This window comes from Myxine glutinosa, chromosome 1 (genome assembly GCF_964187855.1).
Source record: "Myxine glutinosa chromosome 1, kmMyxGlut1.1, whole genome shotgun sequence".
Classification (NCBI taxonomy): Eukaryota; Metazoa; Chordata; class Myxini; order Myxiniformes; family Myxinidae; genus Myxine; species Myxine glutinosa.
In genome coordinates this window covers 94,760,720-94,782,125 of record NC_136261.1, presented here as the reverse complement: position 1 = coordinate 94,782,125, position 21,406 = coordinate 94,760,720, and the positions used below count along the sequence as shown (strand labels likewise).

At 45.1% G+C, this 21,406-nt stretch overlaps 1 protein-coding gene across 1 annotated transcript in view; it reads right to left on the bottom strand.

The window, feature by feature from the left end:
• The window catches only part of LOC137426516 (heat shock 70 kDa protein 4), a 111,987-nt gene that overhangs the window by 28,049 nt on the left and 62,532 nt on the right, over positions 1–21,406 (bottom strand). Inside the window, exons 8-14 of the mRNA XM_068115107.2 lie at positions 18,609–18,685; positions 18,345–18,496; positions 5,828–5,934; positions 3,160–3,293; positions 2,855–3,060; positions 2,543–2,641; positions 1,417–1,566 (exon numbers count right to left, since the gene is read on the bottom strand). Of these exons, the coding sequence (XP_067971208.1) occupies positions 1,417–1,566; positions 2,543–2,641; positions 2,855–3,060; positions 3,160–3,293; positions 5,828–5,934; positions 18,345–18,496; positions 18,609–18,685 (925 nt within the window). The remainder of the gene's footprint in view (positions 1–1,416; positions 1,567–2,542; positions 2,642–2,854; positions 3,061–3,159; positions 3,294–5,827; positions 5,935–18,344; positions 18,497–18,608; positions 18,686–21,406) is intronic.

Here is a 21,406-nt window from a genome sequence, read left to right as displayed (position 1 = left end):
TTAGTTTTCGCATTTCGGTTATTTTGGCGTTGGCGCTGTGTAACGACACTTGCCTCACTCATTTTCGAAACATTTTGAAAGGGAGGAAGAAACAAACCTCGTTGGACAGGTTTTTCTTTAAACGCCCTGCAAGTGAAAGCGAGGAAAGTGTGGCGAAAAAGGCAAAAGTTATCCCCTCCACCTCCGCCAGCATCTTCGTCTGATCTTCAAGGTAAATACACTTAATAAAACCAGTTTATTTCTTTACATTGTCTTTTATTATGTACAGTATATACGAGGTCGTGCTTGTTTATACATTATTTGTTATTTATAAAGTACATTTTTCTTATTTAAAAACACGTAACAAAAAAAATTGGTGTGGTTTTTTGGGGGCTGGAACGGATTAATAGTATTTCAATGCATTTCAATGGGGAAACTTGATTTGAGATACGAGCAATTTGAGTTACGAGCTCGGTCACGGAACGAATTAAACTCGTAAGTCAAGGTTCCACTGTATATATATATATATATATATATATATATTTATATATATGTAAGACAACACTTGTGGCAATAATTCCATGAACACAAGACAGTTGTGCTATCTTTACCTAATAAACTTGATGAAGAAACAGCTTTGAAAGATATGGTTTCACCATTTAGTTGTACAATAATTTAATAAGGCACAATATAAAATAAACAAATTAATACCTGCCATTTTAGCAATGCTGACAACCAAGCTGAGTATCATTGAGAGCACAATTTGGTTATCCTATATTATAATGTCCCTCTGAGCATATTATTAACCTTCCAAGTTTGCAGGCATTACCTCGAGAAGCTTACAGGGGACTACCGATATGCCTCACGTTTCCATGATTAAAATAAATGAATTTTAAAAAGATAAAATAAACAAATAAATTTTAAAAACATTAAAACAAAAACATTCACACAAGACACTTGGACATCCATTTCCTTCAAATAACAATAATTAAATATGTCAGCAAATCCACCAACTTTTAAGCAAAGTGAAAAATCTGCTCATAGGACATGGCAGATGTGACTTTCCTTCACAACTACGTTGGGATCAAAGTCTGCATCTTTAGCCAAATCAATGAGATGCATGTTATTCCAAAAACCTGCAACCAATTTTATGGGGTTTTTTTGTCCTCAAAAGAGGAAAAAGGAGGCAATGGTAAACTAATTTTGGTGGACTGAGGCACACTGAACATTCATGGCAAAAAACCTGCTTTTAATTGGGTCAAGTGTTAGGGAAATAATATTTTTAAAGCAATGTTATATTTTTCGCATTTTTATTAAACCCAAAGTTGTCATCAATCTTCCAAGTTAAAATGAAAAGTTTGTTTGCCCTTAAAGACAGAAGGAATGAAAACCAAATAATTAATTCAATACTGACATAAATTCATAACAATACGACACCTCAGTCTCAACAAAGCAGTCAAGTTGCTCCTTGCTGAGTTCCCAATGCAGGTGGCTTTCCACTGGCAGCTCGACCGTGCGGACCCGCACTTTTGCTTTCTTGGGTTCAGATGGACGCTCCAGCTTTTCTCCCACTCCATCTTTTTCTGCCTAGGTCACAGCAACAGTTAACACCAACACAGCCATGTTTGAAAACACAAGCACCGTTTGGTCGTTGTACACTGGGATAACATGTGTAATGCAAATCTGGGCCACAAGGTGGTAATACTTGGATATTCGACATTTTACTGGGGAGGGTCAGTTTGAAAAAGAAAAGCATGAAAAACTTTGCCCAACAGGAGAATCAAAACATCAGCATACTGTTTATTTTTCATAATCTTCACATAGGAAATATATACCTGCTGGTGCATGGAGCATCATGTCACAGCTTTATCAAGAAGCTGGTCAGGTCAATCTTTTGGGAATGCCACTGCTAACATGTAATCCAATGCTACCTGCCGCATGGTCGGGTTGTCGGCGACTAAACCGACACCCCTCACTGGCTTTGCTAATGGGGAGGGTGACCGACAACCTGCCAGGACTAAAAACAACACCTGGCAAAGGGTGGATGAGTTCCCGTAGGTAGCCAATGTCCACCCAGTAAAGAGATGGCGTCTCCTAAAAATCACCCATCCGGTTTGAACCAGTTCAAGTCATACCAAAGACTTTAAAAATGGTACGTGCTGCTGCCTTGCTTGAAAAGGATAGAGCATGGACAATCCTTATCAGTTGACATCCATGGGGAGGAGAAAATGCCCCACTGAGTATGGTGAGAAAAGCAGCGCCATTGCTATGATGTCACTGGTACCCAGAGTATCCTGGGAAATTACAGTAGTGACAGCACTTACCCCAAGCTCAGTGGCAGTTTTAAGTGTTTGTCTCGTCAGTATGTCCTTGTGTGTGTCAGCTCTATCACGAATCTTCACCCATGTATAAAAAATATATATATATATATAAAAAAAATAAAAAAAGAATGCAATTTTTCCTTACTTCCTCCACACCTTCCCCACCCACCTTACATTTTCTTTCCCCCACCTACCAAAAAAAGGTCTTGTACTTCATTATACACGTAATACTAAATGGGTACCTTGGTCTGAGAGGTTGGTTCTGGGATGGAGTTGTCTGCAGGAGTTTGTGCATCCGGGCTTGATGGTTGCTGCTCCTCTGGTTCAGTCTGCATCTTTCTCTGTAAGAACAACAGACAAAACCTTCAACAGGCTGCAGTGCAACTTTATTTGGCATCACATTGGTACTTTGGGAGCAAGTCAAATCGAGTGGAAAAGCTGCCTAAATAGTAAAGTTTAGGCAAATGCATCAGTTATTCCAACACACCACAAAGTTCTAAAATCGTTTTCTCTTCCATGAACCTCACTGCTGTAAACAAAAAACAAACACTCACATCCTCATCTTTAGCAGCAGTCGGTGAGGGTACTTGCTCTGTTTCCATGGCAGTCTCCTCAGCATCGCTTGCTGGAGTATCCAGCTTCTCCACGAGCGATGCGTTTGCCACAGAAAAAATGCCATTTCCGTTCATACGAACTTTTACTTTCACCTTGGATTTTTCACCATTTGCTCGTGGGACAACTTTCTGGATTACAAACCAGCCTGTAGAGGAAAAGGTGCGTGCACCAAAGTCAGAGCTGCGTCTCAATCTTGATTCAGCACACTGGTCTTGGAATAGCGGAAAGGATTGTGATCACTCACCAATGTAAGGATCAGGGTGTGGAATGCTCTCTGGATGGCTATAACGAGCCTGTAGTTGAAAAGGCTCTTTGCGGTAGAAGGTGAGAACCTTGGAGAAGGGTGTGGCATGGTTCCTGCTGAAAACCTCACAGTCTCTGTGCCATAACAACAAAACAGATGAGGGAGAGGGGAGGGACAACTGTTCAAAATGATTGCTTGATGCATCAATGAGCCAACAATAAGAGCACACAAGGAACCAGAGGGGAAACTGCAAGTTAAACTCGTCTCGAGTCAAGTTTCACATCAATGTCATATACCAGACCTTGGTTACATGTAAGCTTTTAATACTCGAAAAGCTTACACGGGTCAAGAGCTGGTTGTTTAGAGGAGCTTGAGGATTTTTGAGCATGTGTACTCTTAAAATAAATGACACGGAAAAAAATGAAGATGACAGCTTCAATTCAAACCCGTTGAGCAGGCTTGGTGGTCACCCTCGGAATCTCTGCCATGCTGCCGATATAGTGAAGTGCGCATACGCAGAGAGGAGCAACAAGGTGGTAAAATACAGTCTCGCTCAGTCTCGACTGGGTAATGGTAAGAACGTCCACTCAAAGCTAAAACGTGTGTGTGTGTGTGTGTGTGTGTGTGTGTGTTTTACTGCCATAATCAGCCATAAAACATCTTTTTAAAAATGGAAGAAACTAAATGGGTTTGAACCGAGCAGCAGCAGTAAATTCCATACGTACGCCATACAACATACATGTCCAGTGAATTAAAGGACGTACGATCCAAATAAAGATAGATACTAGCTAGAGCTCCACTTGTTTTTCTCCGTAATTTACCTCCTTTTACTCCACTGGCTGCAAAAGTTGCAGCTCCAATGTGTGATCGGAGGCTCAGAGCTTAGCGGCACTTTGGGCGCTGTATAACTAATACCTTTTCTAAGCTCAGCATAATCTATTTACCGAGTTCGTCCTCCCTTTGGCACACGACTGGCGGTCTTTGTTTATAAATAGAATCACATCCCACCAGACATCAAATGAAAATTAGTCATAAACATATCACCGAGATACATTAATTTTGATATACTTTTCATTCATTCATAGCTCAAGTCAAGTTGCAAGTCACAAAATTTGCTACTCGAGTCCAACTTAGGTCTAAGTCCCTGACTCGTCACCATCTCCGGTTCCAAGCATGCAACACATTTTTCCGACATATACCTTTATTTGGACGGTGTATAGGCAACTGATAGCTGCCTCAACCTCTCCCAAAAATAAAATCCCGGATTACATGCTGAACCAAAAACATATGTACTGCTTATAATTCAAAATACCTCCATGCACTGGAAAACTGTACAGTAGAGTGGGGACCTGTAATACATTCTCCCACCTGGAGGTGGCACTACACAATACACATTTACATAGAGAATTTCCTTCCCCCCTACCTTCCAACTTCAGACCACTGGCAAAGATAAAATAAAATAAAACACTAGATGGGGCCACGCTCACACTCAACTTATGGGAAGGACCTGAGGATTGAACTTTCAAAGATAGGCCGAGCAAACATTATTGGCATTTTAAAAGTCCAAAATCTATAAAGATAACCATTTCAGTTTGTTATATTACGTGACACTTGCAGCTCCAATTCCTTGCTGCTCATACTTTAAAATACACTTTGAGCAATCTTCAGCCAACTGCCCAGCTATTAGTACAAGCATTCATAAACAATCGATTTGAAAAAAAAAAAATGAAAAAAAAAATCCATGAGTTTGTTGAACAACATTGGATGACAGTTGATCAATATCCATAAATAAAAGCCCACATTTACAATGTACCAGAACCATTTCATTATTGGCTTCAAAAGTGCTTTAGATTTTGAAGTCGAGGAACAAAGCACCCTCATTTGGCAAACATGCACATTTTTGGGAAAAGTTGATGAAGATATCGGAGGAAGACCATCATGCAAACTCAGACAAGGAAGAAAAGAAAATACATATAAAAACAAGAATAACCGCACTGTCATCACAATCTGCGACAAAATCTGATAATGGGCCAATTGGGAATCATACATTTAATACGCTATTAAACAATTAACTTGACGCCTCTTATCCACATCACCCTCCCCACAGTTATCTCAGAACAAGCCAATTCGTCACACTCACGGATTGCTCAACTTCAATATGTGGCTGTTCAGAAATCAAGCAGCGCTATTTTTTATTGATTTGCGTAACACAACGCTTGATTACCACGAGTTCTGACGGACCGGACTGTGTATTCTGAAAGGCTTGATTAAACCTAACTAATAATTTTTATTCGACATACGATTTAGATTATTTGGGGTCTGATGAGTAACACTCGACCCAAACAAAGCCAATAGAAATCCACCGCAACAAACCAGGGTAGTGTATAATCAGCAGAGACAGGCCTGCAAGGCCCACCAGAAAACAAAGATAGCAGCCATATCATTTTGTCTGGGTGACATGGTGGATGGAGTCGAGCAACAGATGCGGATATTGTGCAGCAGCTGTCCGACCAATGGGTGCACATTTCAAAAATCGACCACCATCAAGAACCCCAACAACAACGTGAAGCTCTTGTAGACTTGCCATATGTCGCAGGTAAAAAAACCCCAAGGCTCAAAAACACTTCAAACAGGTTACCAGGCAGCCAGGTGTAAAATACCAACTCACCCTTCGCTTTCATCCATTTCTGAGCTCCACTTGAGGTTGATGGTGTAAGGGACTGCATCCGTGATCGAAAAATCTCGAACTTTAAATACCGGTGAAAGCATCGCGCACTGTTGCGCACAGACGGAAAAAATCCAACTTGAAACAGGACACCATCAAGGAAAGTAAACCTAAAAGTTGGACTGGAATTTATACTTAATGGCTATAAAGTTTTTCAAATATAATGCAAAGAGATACAAGCATAAAACATGACATTGGCTGGCTTCTCAATCAGACATGCAGAAAATCGCAATGCTGTCGACGCTATTAGTTGGTCTCCCATGGCAGGCAAATTTAACCATAGATTTGGTTCAAAAAAAAAAAAAGAAGAAGAAAATAAATGGACAAACCTTTGTGCAGCAACAAACCCAGAGAGGTAGTTCTGTCACAATACTGAATGATTTGTGGGCCTCACTCATATGTGCAAATACAAATTGCTCAAAAAGTACAATAAGATTTGCTGTCATGTTGCACAGAGGCCGTTGGTTGGTAAATTTCCAGCCAAAGCAATGGAATGGTGCTCAAAGCACTCCCATCAGACTGGAAATGTGGCCCAATTGGTTTGGTCTGTGGTCAGCAGTCGGTGCTTTTCTCATAGGACCGTATAGACATTTAGGATTACAAACGAGGTAAAGAAAACATTCAGTCTATAGAAAAGAGTTATAGGAAAACTTCAATCGAACAATAATTGCAAAGTTAAAATCATAGCACTGTCATGTGGATACTAAGATGATCGTCAAATTCAAAATAGAGGTACATAAAGTAGCTTTCCACTCCACATCAAGAGTAACATTCTTATGGAATCTTTTCAAACATAGCAATCGCTCACTAGAACTTCCACGAGCGTTCAGCATCAACAATATTTACAAATATACTGAACATCAAAAGAAACTTATCACTTTCATTTTTTGAAATTATTTAGCTTTACAAACACGTTTCTTCAATTGTAATGGCTGATTATGTAACGGGAACTTCACTTCAATCACCTGGTTGATCAACAATGGCATGCTTGAGTGGTTCTGTATAGGGATCTTTCCCTTTAAATAATGACCCTCATAATGAAATCCTTCATTTCTTGTGGTTAGACATTCATTTACTGCTGTCTGAAGTCACTCTAGAGTCTAGACTCTAGAGGCTTCTGGCAGGGAAAACCAACAAAATTCAGATGCCACGCCTGACATCTGAACAACGTTTAAGGGCGATTGGGATGCTTGAGGCTGGTGTAAGCCAGCGAACAATTGCCCAACGTCTTGTTTGCTCACAGCCTGCAATTTCCAACCTGGCCAGGCATTACGGTGAAACTGGAACTGTGAATGATGGTCCACGAAGAGGAAGACCACGGGCAACTACCCAAAACCAAGACCGTTGCATTGTGCTGCAGCATCATCGTGATCGTTTCCACCCTGCAGCTGCAGTGACAAAAGGTCACCACAACAACCGCATCAGTGTTTCTACTGTGCGGAGGCGCTTGAGAGGTGAGGGCCTGGTGGCAAGACGTCCTTGCAGAGGTGCAGTGTTGAACGCAGTGCATCGGCAGAACAGACAAAGATGGTGTCTGCAGCATCGCCGCTGGACACAGCAACAGTGGAGTGCAGTCTTGTTCAGCGATTAGTCCAGATTTTGCCTCCATGCTGCTGATGGGCGTCAGCGGGTATAACGCAGAGGTGGGGAAAGGTATGCATCATGCTGTATTCACCAGATCAATCGTTGGGGAGGACCCAGTGTGATAGTATGGGCCGGCATTTCCACCCGTTTCAGGACACCTCTGGTCATCATTGAAAGCAATCTCACTAGTCAGCGCTATGTCAATGAAGTTTTGCGACCTCATCTGCTGCCATTTCTCCAGGCTCATCCTGACATCGCAGTTTTCCAGCAGGACAACGCTCGACCCCATGCTGCTCGCCTGACCACCAACTTACCCCAGGAACAGGGAGCTGAAGTGAGCCCTTGGATGCCTTATTCCCCTGACCTCAATCCCATTGAGCATTTATGGGATGAGCTTGTTCGACGTCTTGTATCGAGGAGATCAACGACTGTCAATCGGCAAATGCTCATTCAAGGCTTGCAGGAGGAGTGGGACAGACTTCCACAGGACCGCATCAGACGCCTGGTACAGAGCATGCGTCAGAGGTGTACAGCCTGCATCACAGCTCAGGGAGGACACACATGATATTGAGGACTGCTGTCATTCTGTCCTTGACTGTTAGGAGTGTTGTGTCCATTCCTGTGTCATTTTGTTTTGACAGTATTCAAGTGCGTGCCTTTTGTTGCACCACCCCTTGTGATGTTCATGCTTTTTGCTTTTTTGTGTCACAAGGAGGGATGATCGCAAGCTGCACCGGTTAGCCCGCAATGGCCGTATCAAGTCAGCTAATCGGCTTAGGGCTGAGTGGCAGCAACTGACCAATGTGCCTGTATCCAGAAGGCTAGTCAACGAACGGTTCAAGCAGGTTATCGTGCCAGGCGTCCCCTGAGAAAGCCACGCCTGACCAGACAACACCGCCAGCGCCGATTGCAGTGGGCCAGAGAGCACCGTCAATGGCAGCCAGGACACTGGAATCACGTGATCTTCAGTGACGAGTCCAGATTTCTGGTCTATCGTCAAGATGGCTGCGTCCGAGTACACAGACAAGTGCATGAAGCCTACAACGAAGATTGTATAGTGCCAAGAGTCCAAGCTGGAGGTGGTGGGGTGACCGTTTGGGCTGCTTTTCATGCAGGGGGCAAAACTGACCTGGTTGTTCTGAATGGAAAGCTGAACCAGTTCAAGTACTGGGTCATTCTGGAAGAAACATTGTTTCCATTTGCTCGTGTAGCCTTTCGATTAAACTTTGTCTTCCAAGATGACAATGCACGGCCTCATCATGCTCGCATGATCCAACACTTTCTTGCTGACCGTGGTGTGGAGCATATGGAGTGGCCTGCCATGTCCCCGGATATGAATCCGATGGAGAACGTGGGCAGAATTAACGCGTCAAATCGACAACTTGGACCAGCAGCCTACCTCTGTGCGTGAATTGCAGCAGGCTATTGTCACTGCATGGCAAGCGATTCCTGTCCAAACCTTGGCAAATCTTGTGAACAGCATGCCTCAACGTGTACGTGCTCTCCTGAAGGCTCGTGGGGGTTACACGAAGTACTGAACTGTAATTTTACTGTCCGTAATCCTAGTCGTAATTTAACTTTTGTTTTTGTTAAAATAAAAAAATTTGGCAAATGTGCAAAATAGAGATACTTCTGGAAAATGTACAGAAGTTTAACACAGTACTGTCTGTGAATTGAGTTCGATATCAGTTTACATCACTTTCAAGGATCAATTTATTTGCTTCAAAATGTCAAATGTGGTTTTTGTTTCTTTTAAAGGTCACATCAACAAAATCTAGAATAATTTCAACATAATTCCAATGAACTTTTGGTTCTAAGTCATCTTGAAAAGTAAGTTCACCCCCACAAAAAAATATTTCATATTAAATGCCAAGTCTTTATATATATGTATATATATATATATATTGTTGTGGAAATGAGAATTGTGTTTTTTTATTGTTGTAAAAAATATCCCCTCCTTCCTCCAGTTGTGTATAAAGGTCAAAGGGCGTCCCTTAGTTAGGTCATATACAATCACGTTAGCCAATCATAGATTTCCTCCTTGTTGGTAGTTATTTCCTTATTCTGTGTGTTAGGTTAAGGCTTTGTCTTCCATTAATTAATACTCCATTGCACCGAATTCAAATAGAGTAGATTCCCTTTCATTCCCATTCCAAAAGCCTTTATTACCAACTGCATTTGCCTCCATTGAGCACGCGGTCGGCTCGGAGAAGAAAGGCGTGTCTCCACCTCGTCATAGAGGGGAGGAGTGAGCCAGCCCTTGCCGGCCAACCCAGAACGAGGGGTTTGGCTTTGAGAGGGCGTGGGGAGAACCATGGAGTAGGTTCGCGAAGGTTCAAGGGGGGGGCTTATATAACCCGCGGGAGACGCCCCCACCACGAGATGCCCTGGAGACAAGCTTCAGAGAGAGACGTGCAAGAGATGAGTCCAGATGAGCTACGGAGATAAGAGACGCGCAAGAGATGAGTCCAGATGAGCTACGGAGATAAGATACGGCAGAGGAGGAGTCCAGAAAAAGCACGTGACGTCCCCACGGCGGCAAAAAGCAGGAGATTGAGGGAGAGAGATGCACAAAAGAGTCCACCGCAGCTTGTGAACAAACCGCAGCTTTGAACCAACGGCAGGTTTAGCCACCGCAGCTTGGAGCGTCGACGGCGGTGACGGCAGTTGCGGCCAAGAAGCCACGTCGCCGTGCGGAGCCACGTCGCCGTGCGGAGAAGCCATGTCGCCGGCTGCTCAACTCGAGCCGGGATCACACCCACCACCCGCATACTTCCAGCTCTGTGGACCACTTGGACCTTCCCCTCCTTCCAGCCAATCGTTCCTGCCTTCATTTCCCCATTCGTGTGAGTTTGATTGTCGTCCGTTTTGTGTGTCTCGTCCTAGGTATAATTAAGACTGTAGGTAAGCTAGCGTTGCACTGTGTCTCCTTGATTCCTTCTGTCTTTATTTTATTATCTTTCCTTCTTCCTTGGTTATTTTGGTCCTGTAAATAGTAGGAATAAATAGTTGCATTTTCAAACTTTTTGCCTTAGTCTTCCTCTTCTTCACATCCGTGTCGTCTTTGTGATTTCCCTCATTGGACACCTGTGGCACGATTTTGGCCAACGTTTAAGGAATCGGGTCTAGTCTTGGTAAACGGCTCACGCCGCGGTTCGCTTCGCTCGGCGCAACATCCATTACGCTACGGCCGTGAGCGGGGGGTGTTCCTTCCCGTAACGGGAAGCGCTGGTATTTATGTCATAGGACTTGTGGGCCTAAAACCCTACCCAGCACCGACCGGGCGGGGCGTCATGCCCCCGGGACCATGTCGGTCAGTAACAGACGAGGGGCTCAATCCCCCCTCGATAACGGGAACCGAGGTCGACGTTGGGTTCCGTAACAATTGGTGTCAGGAGTGGGATACGGACCTGTAGCGCTTAGCGCGCTCAAATTACGAGTGGGCCGAAATTTTGTTATAAAATTCAAAATTTGAAAATCGTGCCATGGATGGTCAAGAATCAAGATGATCGGATGCCGGTGGGGAAACTAGAGGAGGGGTTACGGGTAACCCAGGACCAGAGGGGAAGAAATGGAGGAGAGAAATCATGATGTGGTTGAGGTGTCAGGTGCACAAAATGGCGCCCTCGCGCACGTGGTATCAGACGCACAAAGTGGCGGCTCGCACGAGCGCGGGGTAGCCGCGCCCGCTGCGCAAATAGGGGGAATTGATGTGCACATGTGACCTCATGGCACAGATTAATGCAGCCATACTAATGGGGAATATGGGGCTAGAAGCCAAAATCGGGGAATTGAGAAATGATATGGGGGGCAAAATGGGAGCAATGAAGGGCCAAATGGGGGCAATGAGGGACGAAGCAAGGGGTACCAGAAACCAAATTAAAGAAATAACTGAGGAAATGGCGAGGGACAGAGTAGCATATGAAGTAGGGGAAGCGGAGAGGGACAGAGACCGCGGGTTGAGCGAGCAGGTCCCAGGGGTGCACGAGGAGGTAACGCGGGTCGAGAAGCACTGGTTGGGCGAAGTGGAGGAAAGCGCGGGTACAATGACGGGTATAGAAATCGCGACCCGGGGTGTGGGGCAGCCAGCGACCGTTGAGGTAGAAGAGGGAATTTTAATAAAACCAACGGTCGTCGAGGTGAATAAAGAAAAAGTGCTGGGAATTGAAATTGGAGAGACCGGGGGCTTAGAAAAGCACTCGTGGCAGGGAGGAATGGAAAATGTGCAAAGTCCCTGCCCACATCATGATGCTGTGCTCATTAATCCTTATAAAGATTTGCAGGTGTTGGTGCAGGGAGGAAGAAGAACCCCGAAGGTGAGACGGGCTGTATGTGGAGCCGGGAGATTTTGTAGAAAAGTGTTCGGCGCGAAGAGAATTGCCGCGCGATTGGGATCGATACGGCACCCGGGCGTTGAAGGGTCCCGTGTGAGTGGAAATGGCGCGCGTGTGGAAAAAAAGTGTGCGTCAAGGAGTGAGCGTGTTACGAAGCGCGAGTGTGAAACCGAGTGCGAGCGAGAATGCACGTCGGGGTGGACGGAGTGTGAGCGGGAATGCACGACGGAGTGTACGTGTGAGGGTGAGAGTGACCCGGAGAGCGAGTTGGAGGAGGAGCGGGTGTGAGGCTGCACGTTTGGGATAAACGGAGAGGGTGTGCGAGAAAGCACACCTGAGTTGGTAATGGCGCGGGTGTGGGAGAGCCCATCGGAGCGCGTGAGTGGGTGGATGCAAGAGTGCACGCCCATGGTGAGTGGTACAGAGTACGTACCGAGGGAGAGTGCGCAAGGTGTGTTAAGGGAGTGTGCGAACGGCGAGTGAGCGCGAGAGGTGTGGTGTGTAACAGGGAGTGCGTTGGTGGAATGGACGGAGTGTGTGGAATGTACTGACGGCGTTGGAACGCCGGGCTTTGTGAGTGTGAAACGGGTCGCGTGGTGCGAGCATGCAAGTGAAGCATCGACGTTGACCGGGTTAGCAGCTAGGGCGACGGATAGCGGGCGCTCGGTGCGCGGAGCGCTTTGTTGGATGCGAAGCCTCGCGCGGGGCGCGCTTTGTTGGATGTGAAGCTTCGCGCGGATCGATGCTGCGTCGCCCCGCTTTGGAGCGTCGCGCACGATTCGGGCCTGGCCCCGCCCCGCACGGTCGAGTCCGGGCCGTGTCGGACGAGGCGACCGGTCCGGTTCAGGGGCGAGTAGGAGGAAGCGGAACGGTGCCCCCTGGTGGCGGGGACGGGGTTCCGACCGGGCGAGCCTCGGTCATCGGGCCCGGGACCGCAAGGTGCCGCGCCGAGATGGTGCGTAGAATCTCGGCCCGACCAAACCACCTCCCTTGAACTGAAAGCCGGACGGATTCAACCTGCAGGCGACCAAACCACCGCATTCATTGCTCGGCTTTGCGAAGCCGAGTTTTAATGATGTGACGATGCACCGAGGCTCAGATATAGCGGACTGTGATGATGATAGTGTTTTGGACCCGAAATTGAAAATAGTGGATATGATTGGCAGAGATGATTGGCAGAGATGATTGGTAGTGATTGGCAAATTTTTGATTGGCTAGAATTTGGTGAGCAAAATTTATAGTGAGAGATGCCCGATGTGGAGGGATGGCAACTCTGCCATCCCTCACAGCGGGGGCAAAGGAGCACTAGGTTTATGGGGTTGGCAGTGAAAACTAGCCCGGGAGGGTTAGGATATCGTGTGTAGGGACCTAGAGATTGACCATAGGTAACTGAGTTTAAGTAGCGACTTTGAACAGGTAGTGGGGACATAGAGAGGGCAGTTGGATTATAATGACAAGGGAGCGCAATAATATAAGGGGCGACTGGGAAGCGAGAGTTTTAGCAGGGCACCAGGTAGATGAGATGATGCCGTGTGTGTAAAAAGGTATTCAGAAGTGTATTGTGAGAAGGTGATTGTGAATTGTATTGAGCGTGGAAGTGTATGGAGCAGTGAGTGAGGAACAAGTGAGATTGCACAGGTGTGCAACTGAACAGGTGTACGGAGCAGTGTATGAGTGAGTGATGGTGATGTGTGTTGTGTTGACCAAATGGTCCAGGAAGGAAGGAGGGTGCAGGTGGCACCAGGTGTGATTGCACAGGTGTGCAACTACAGGTGTATGGAGAATGGTTGTGTGGAATACATGGAGTGTGGAATATATGGAGCATGGAATGGATGGTCGTGGAGTGAGTATGGTGGAAACTGGAGTAGAGTGGATGGTGCGAAGGTGTGGATGGGGGAAAGGAGGATGGACCCCATCACGAATACCCGGGGAGGGTAGTTTAAGAGTTAGGTAGAGGGTAGAGGTAAATTGTGGTTGGATATTGGCATCTGTGGTGGTGGAAGAATGGAGTTTGGATGGGTGCATTAGTGACGTGGAAATGGCTGGGCGTGTAGCCTGTTAGTGTGTGTAGTTGAATGGACACCCCGCCACTGTGAGGATGTCGGCCAGGTGAGGCCGCAGGTGGGCTCTGGGAGCCGTTAGAGTTGTGGATGGGGCCCGAGGATCCGGAGGACGGACCCGGGTAGCCCAGTGCCAGGGGGCACCGAGTGGGGAGAGCGCCAGAGGGCCTTCCCCAGTAGATAGGTTAGGCGAAGGAGCAGGTAAGCTCGGAGGCAACTACAGTGGTGGGGGTGTGCAGGTGGGTGGACCTGCTGGGAGAGCCACACGCCCCAGCCCGGAAATTGTGCAAGGGCACCGGGAGATGAATCGGGGGAGTGAGACCCCAAATTGAGGAAGCACCACAGTTTGGTCAATGGCAATTTGGTTCTTAAAACCGCATAGAGTGTAAGTCGGCCAATGGTTTTGCAGGGAAAGACCCCGGGTAGTGTAAAGTGTGTTAAAGTCATTTAGGAAGTAGTTAGGATTAAGAATCTCCTCGCACCATCTACATCCACTCACCTGAGGTGAAAAAGCTCCACACCATGCCGTGGTTTGTTGGTTTTTATTATTTTTGTGCAAATGTTTGGATTGTGAGATGCATCATGACGTGGGTGTGACATTGTGCTGTTGTTCCGTCTCTCCCTCCTTATGAGGATTGATGATGAATTGGTGATGGCAAATTTGGGTTAGGGGGATTGTGGTGACGAATTTGGTAGAGGGGAAATATGGGGAAGACGAGACATCAGTGACGAATTTGTAAATGTGTAGATTGTTGTAAATATGGGGTAAGAGCAAGGGTAGAGTAGGTGACAGGGGGGGTGACGTACGGTAGGGACGAGCTTTTCTCCGCTCCGTCTCCAAACGCACCTCGCCTTGCATTGCCTTGTTTGATGTGTACCCTTGTGACCTTACCCCTCGCTCACCTGTCTTTCCACCCCCCCCCCCCCCCTTGTCTCCCACACGAGGACTGTGCGCCACTGGGCGCCGAGGGGAGCGTGCGGGAGTCCGCCATTGTGCGCCCAAAACTCCCGCAACCAGCTGTCTGCATCAATGCACCACGTTATGGACCACATGTCTGTGGCTGAGCACCACTGATGGACCCCATGGGTTGGGGCATGGCCCCTCTGCTGGAACCGGCCATGAAGGCCCGAGATCTTGCTGGCGGACCTTGGTCACAGGGCACCTATGCCACACAGGTGAACCACACGTAGTCGGCCCTGTGGGCCATAAATAAAAATGGACACGTTGGGTGCATTTCCTTTTATTATTGCAAATAGGCCGCCAGCAAAGAAGTTGACAACATCTGGAAGAACCATGGCCAGCAGAGGGAGCCGAAGAGGAAGACCAGCACCAGGGTTTGTTGGGTTCATTTTTTTTTATTGAACTGTGATGACTGTGCACCAAAGGGTGCTTTGTGGTGCTTGATGGTGTTTTGGTGCGTTCTTGGTGCTTTCTGGTGCGTCGATGCAGGGCAGACTGTCTCCCCCCCAAAAGAACAATCACAGGTCCTGGGTTAGTTTTGTAAATAAAATAGAGTCACTGTAAATAATGCTCCCCCATCGTAAATGTATAGTTTGAAGACAATTCCGCAATTCGGTTAGTTGTGGGCGTGAGTCTGTTAGGTAGGGTGCAATGGAGCAGCGGGACATAGTTATTTGTGTTTTAAAACTGTCACACTCAGGGTCAGGTTAAATGTAGAGGGAACTACACCTACGTGCCACACTAAAAGTAAAGGTAATAGGCCCGGGACGTGCCTAAGAGGAGGAGGGTGCAGTGTTGTGGAAATGAGAATTGTGTTTTTTTTATTGTTGTAAAAAATATCACCCTCCTTCCTCCAGTTGTGTATAAAGGTCAAAGGGCGTCCCTTAGTTAGGTCATATACAATCACGTTAGCCAATCATAGATTTCCTCCTTGTTGGTAGTTATTTCCTTATTCTGTGTATTAGGTTAAGGCTTTGTCTTCCATTAATTAATACTCCATTGCACCGAATTCAAATAGAGTAGATTCCCTTTCATTCCCATTCCAAAAGCCTTTATTACCAACTGCATTTGCCTCCATTGAGCACGCGGTCGGCTCGGAGAAGAAAGGCGTGTCTCCACCTCGTCATAGAGGGGAGGAGTGAGCCAGCCCTTGCCGGCCAACCCAGAACGAGGGGTTTGGCTTTGAGAGGGTGTGGGGAGAACCATGGAGTAGGTTCGCGAAGGTTCAAGGGGGGGGGGGGCTTATATAACCCGCGGGAGACGCCCCCACCACGAGATGCGCTGGAGACGAGCTTCAGAGAGACGCGCAAGAGATGAGTCCAGATGAGTTACGGAGATAAGATACGGCAGAGGAGTCCGGAAAAAGCACGCGACGTCCCCCACGGCGGCAAAAAGCAGGAGATTGAGGGAGAGAGATGCACAAAAGAGTCCACCGCAGCTTGTGAACAAACCGCAGCTTTGAACCAACGGCAGGTTTAGCCACCGCAGCTTGGAGCGTCGACGGCAGTGACGGCAGTTGCGGCCAAGAAGCCACGTCGCCGTGCGGAGACGATTGGGGAGAGTCGGCGGCTGCTCAACTCGAGCCGGGATCACACCCACCACCCGCATCCTTCCAGCTCTGTGGACCACTTGGACCTTCCCCTCCTTCCAGCCAATCGTTCCTGCTTTCATTTCCCCATTCGTGTGAGTTTGATTGTCGTCCGTTTTGTGTGTCTCGTCCTAGGTATAATTAAGACTGTAGGTAAGCTAGCGTTGCACTGTCTCCTTGATTCCTTCTGTCTTTATTTTATTATCTTTCGTTCTTCCTTGGTTATTTTGGTCCTGTAAATAGTAGGAATAAATATAGTAGCATTTTCAAACCCTTTTTGCCTTCGTCTTCCTCTTCTTCACATCCGTGTCGTCTTTGTGATTTCCCTCATTGGACACCTGTGGCACGATTTTGGCCAACGTTTAAGGAATCGGGTCTAGTCTTGGTAAACGGCTCACGCCGCGGTTCGCTCGGCGCAACATCCATTACGCTGCGGCCGTGAGCAGGGGGTGTTCCTTCGCGTACCGGGAAGTGCTGGTATTTAGGTCATAGGACTTGTGGGCCTAAAACCCTACCCAGCGCCGACCGGGCGTGGCGTCATACCCCCGGGACCACGTCGGTCAGTAACAGATGAGGGGCTCAATCCCCCCTCGATAACGGGAACCGAGGCCGACGTCACGTTCCGTAACAATATATATAATTATATATATCTATATATCTATATCTATATCTATATATCTATATATATATATATATATATATATATATATATATATATATATATATATATATATATATATATATATATTTCAAGTTAAGAATATTTTGATAAAACTTGAAGAAAAAAAAAAAAAAAAAATCGCTACAGCTGTTATTGCCATCAAATAAGCAGTGTTAGCTTAATGGTTAAGGTGCCCGTCTTGAGATGATGGGGTCTTTCTTGAGTTTGAGCCCCTGTTGTGTCGTTAAATAAAACCAGTTGGGTTGACTCAGCCTATCATTCCAAGGTTGGTAAAACGAGTACCAGTTTTCTGGAAGTGGGGGCACTGCAACAGCCACACTCCCAGCAGATGCAACCAGCAGCCAAAGGCTGCTTATGAAATAATAATGTCCATCAAATTTAGGAAGGAATACATCTTTTTAATGTCAACGAAAGCAAGGTAGACAAAATCAGTCTAGGAATGCAGTAGTCAAGGACAGGGGAAATTATTAGCCCTACACAGAGTTAATTTACTTCCAATTTTAAAGAGGGATGAAATGGAATGTGTTTGTTACCAAACGTGAGCTTGTGTATACAAATAAAATGAGCTTTTACGTCATTCCTTGGATGGTCTTTCCGGTGCTATTACCTGGATTGTTGTTTTAATATTTTTTTAATAAACAAGGAAATGCTCAAGGCCAAATTAGCTTTCCAGATCGGACAACCTCCTAAAATAGAGCAAAAGGCGAGTTGTTACCAACCTAGTTACCAACCAATACCTATCTTGGCTCAATGTGTGCATGTGAAAGCAATTTCAGATGCATATCCTGGCTCGATGAGTTTGTGCAAGCAATGTTCTCCCCCCCCCCCCCCCCCCAAAAAAAGCTTGTACTTATGTTCAGATTTGACCCCAAGAAAAAGAAAAAAAAAGATATTAAAAAAAGATCTTAAAAACGTTGGACAATGATTTCAGACTGGATAGAAGTCAATGGACATCATATAATAAACTTATAATTGAGTAAAATTAATCAAATCCAATATATATATAAAACATGCATAGAGGTAAAAAAAAAAAAATTAAATAAGATTTTCACAAAGGCAACCCACACATTGCAGTCAAATGCTTTCCGAAACTACGTTATTCCAAATGTACCACAATGTGGTATACTGGCTTCCCAGTCACAGTTCTTGTGCATGGTATGCTTTGGACTCAATTAGAAATTAATTTATTGATCAAAGCAATGGCAAACATTCGCAGTTGGTGAATCATGGGAGGCTGTGACCTTCTCTCACCTGGAGGGCGCATCCACGGGCAACCGCCTCATCTGCATTGAGTGTCGTACTGATCTCTTTGCCAAAGAAGCGCGAAACGATTTCCTTCACGAAGGGAAGGCGTGTTGCCCCACCCACAACCTCCACGGAATACACATCATCGAGCTTTACATCTACACAAGTAGCAGGCAACGTGTGCACATGAAAGGCGTCAGAACCCCCAAAGAATGAAACAATATTCACTTTTTAAAATCCCACCAATGTCCGTAGTCTTCCTTCACTCACCAGCTTGTTGCATGACTTCCACAAGAGGTTTCTTGAGGCGAGGTAACAAACTAGCACACATTTCCTCGAATGTTGCCCTGCAATCAAAGAGTTACTTGCACCTTCTGTCAATGCAGAACACAACATCAATTGATTGCAAATCTTGTATTGTGTTGATGAGAACAACTCAGACTCAGTGGTGTATGGTGAGAGCATTGACAGTCTGGTAGGTGGGCAGGTCAAACCCTGGCCAAGTCGTACCAAAGACTAAAATGGTACGTGCTACTTCCTTGCTTGACTCTCGGCATTAAGAAAAAGAAAAAAAAAGGAAAAAAAAAAAGGATAGAGCACGGATAAACAACCACAGGTTGTCAATATTAGCGCAGGGTTTGATGTGCCCAATGGACTCCTCCTGCATTTAAATTTCTCATAAGGGAACTCTTCCAATTTTATTAACGCAAACAACCAAAAGATCACATCACTTTTCGCAATCCTTCATCCTACTATAATTCACCAAAAGTCCGTCCGTCGGTTCCCAGGTACCGCAAAAACAGCTCAACCGATCGCAACGATATTTTGGGTGGGTAATTCTGGGACCCCTGGGAGTAAAATAGGCTATATTGTTTTTCCAATTTTTCCAGTTTTTCCAAACACTATGGAATAATATTTACCGATATGAACAGTGATGTGGATTTTATTGAAATTCTACAAATAGTTTCGATTTTGATGACAATTATGAACCTGCCGCGAATGCGGAAGTGGACAGATGACGGCAATGCGCGGGTTTGATAATATCCAAATACAACCGTCATTCAATCGTAATGTTAAATCGTTAAACGTTAATCGTGTCAATCGTTTTGTTAAAGTATCAATTGATGATTGGAATTGAGTGAATACAATTACGATTTTGAATTCGTAATTGTGTTCACCCAACCGTAAGGAACTTTACATCAGGATATAAATATTTGTTTATGACAAATGTTATATACAATTATGACACAAATGTTGTTAAAAGTTTATTTTTCATATTAATGTTATTTCATTTGTGATTGGAGTTATGCTGTTTGGAATGAAAAAAGAGATATCGAGTTCAAGTGAATGAAGAAATGCCGTGACGGTTTCTACTTTCTAAACGTGAATTCGCGCATCGTCATATGCAGATTTGCCATTGACTGGGTATGGAACAAACGTACCCGTTTGTTTGCCAACAGGTACGTTTTTCATGGAAGTCCTTCACGAACTTGCTGTCCATGTCTGACGTGCGACTGAAGGTGCTACAGGAATGTGGAATTTATTGGTTTCATGCTTTAGCATTCGCCGTTTCTGCATTGTCTGTTTCTGGCCTCCCACCCATGCATAGCACGGGTACCTCACCAGTTGTGTACAATTCGATCACTGCTTCTTGGAATGTCATAGGAAATGTTGCACCTTCTATTCAAAATGATATCCGATACTCAAAAATAATCAGTAAAGACTAAATAAATTTTCACCTCGTTTCTCAAGACCACATTCTGCACAAACAAACATCATGCGATCATTATCCTTGCCCAAAATGGAGTCGCTATTGTGATCGGTCAATAAGTATGCACATTGACCCACTTAATTATAGATGTACTTGAACATAGTTCATTGCCAGATCAAACGTAATCTATATACCCTGGTAAGATGTAACTGTCGGTTGTAGGGTCTCATTAATTAATTGACGACAAGCACAATACCACCGAGTGAGGCACAATACAGAATGTTCCAAATTCATCGTATTTGAAAAGGCACAAAAATCAGACCAAGATGAAAAAAAATGACAACACCGCTGAAAAACGACTTGAGAACAAAACATCAAAACGTTTGTTAACTATGAAGCCGTGTCAGCTCATTTGTGATGGTTTATACGAGACTCCCTTAGCGATAAGGTTACCCACCAAAATCTAGATTTAAACGTACAAGTCAATTTTGAAGCATTTTGTTTTTCCAGCAACAGCTGGTACTTTTCAGTTCAAAAAGTTACAGGTTCATGAAATACAGTCGGATACATATTGCTTTATTACTTGCAAAATGGAAGATTTTAAGTATATTGATTGGTCGGCTGAGTTTGTTATTCTCTGTGTCTGTCACTCGCCTACAGGTCAATTCTACACCGATCGTCATGAAACTTTATCAAGTTGTAGAGGTCGTCACAATTGAGAAGCCTATTGATTTTGACGTCAAAGGTCATCTGGAGGTCTAATTTCTAAAATCGCCATTTTTCATCCAATAGACTTGGAAATTTAACAGCATTTGCATTGTGCCACACTGAATTGGGAAACTATTTTAAGGTCAAAAGGTCAACTCTAGGTAAAACTTCTAAAATTATCAATTTTCATCTGAAAAAAAAATCACTTTTCATCCTATTGACCTGAGCTTCGATAAATATCGTCAATTTTAATCTGGACGAAATGGGCACTTTGATGGATCAAGGGCAACTTTTTTTGGGGTGGGGGGTGGGGGAGGGAGGGTGAGGCTACGATGAGGCTACACGACATCTTGTTTTTAGGAGTTGATGAGGCTACGAAGAACAGCAAATAACAAAATAGTGCCGGATTTATTCCTGGCTTGCATGATTCGTATCTGAAAACTTCTTAATTACTTGCTGCTGCCCAAGTGAACATGGACAGTCAATTTGATTTGATTTCTCTCTGGAATAGATTAGTGGGAATCCAAATCTGGTGTGCCCTCGACCCCTCCCCCACAACCCCACCTCCCAAACAACATTTAGTACAATTTTTTTTTTTTCCTTCCATGACTCAAAACTAGCACAAGTACAAATACTCATTAACCAACAA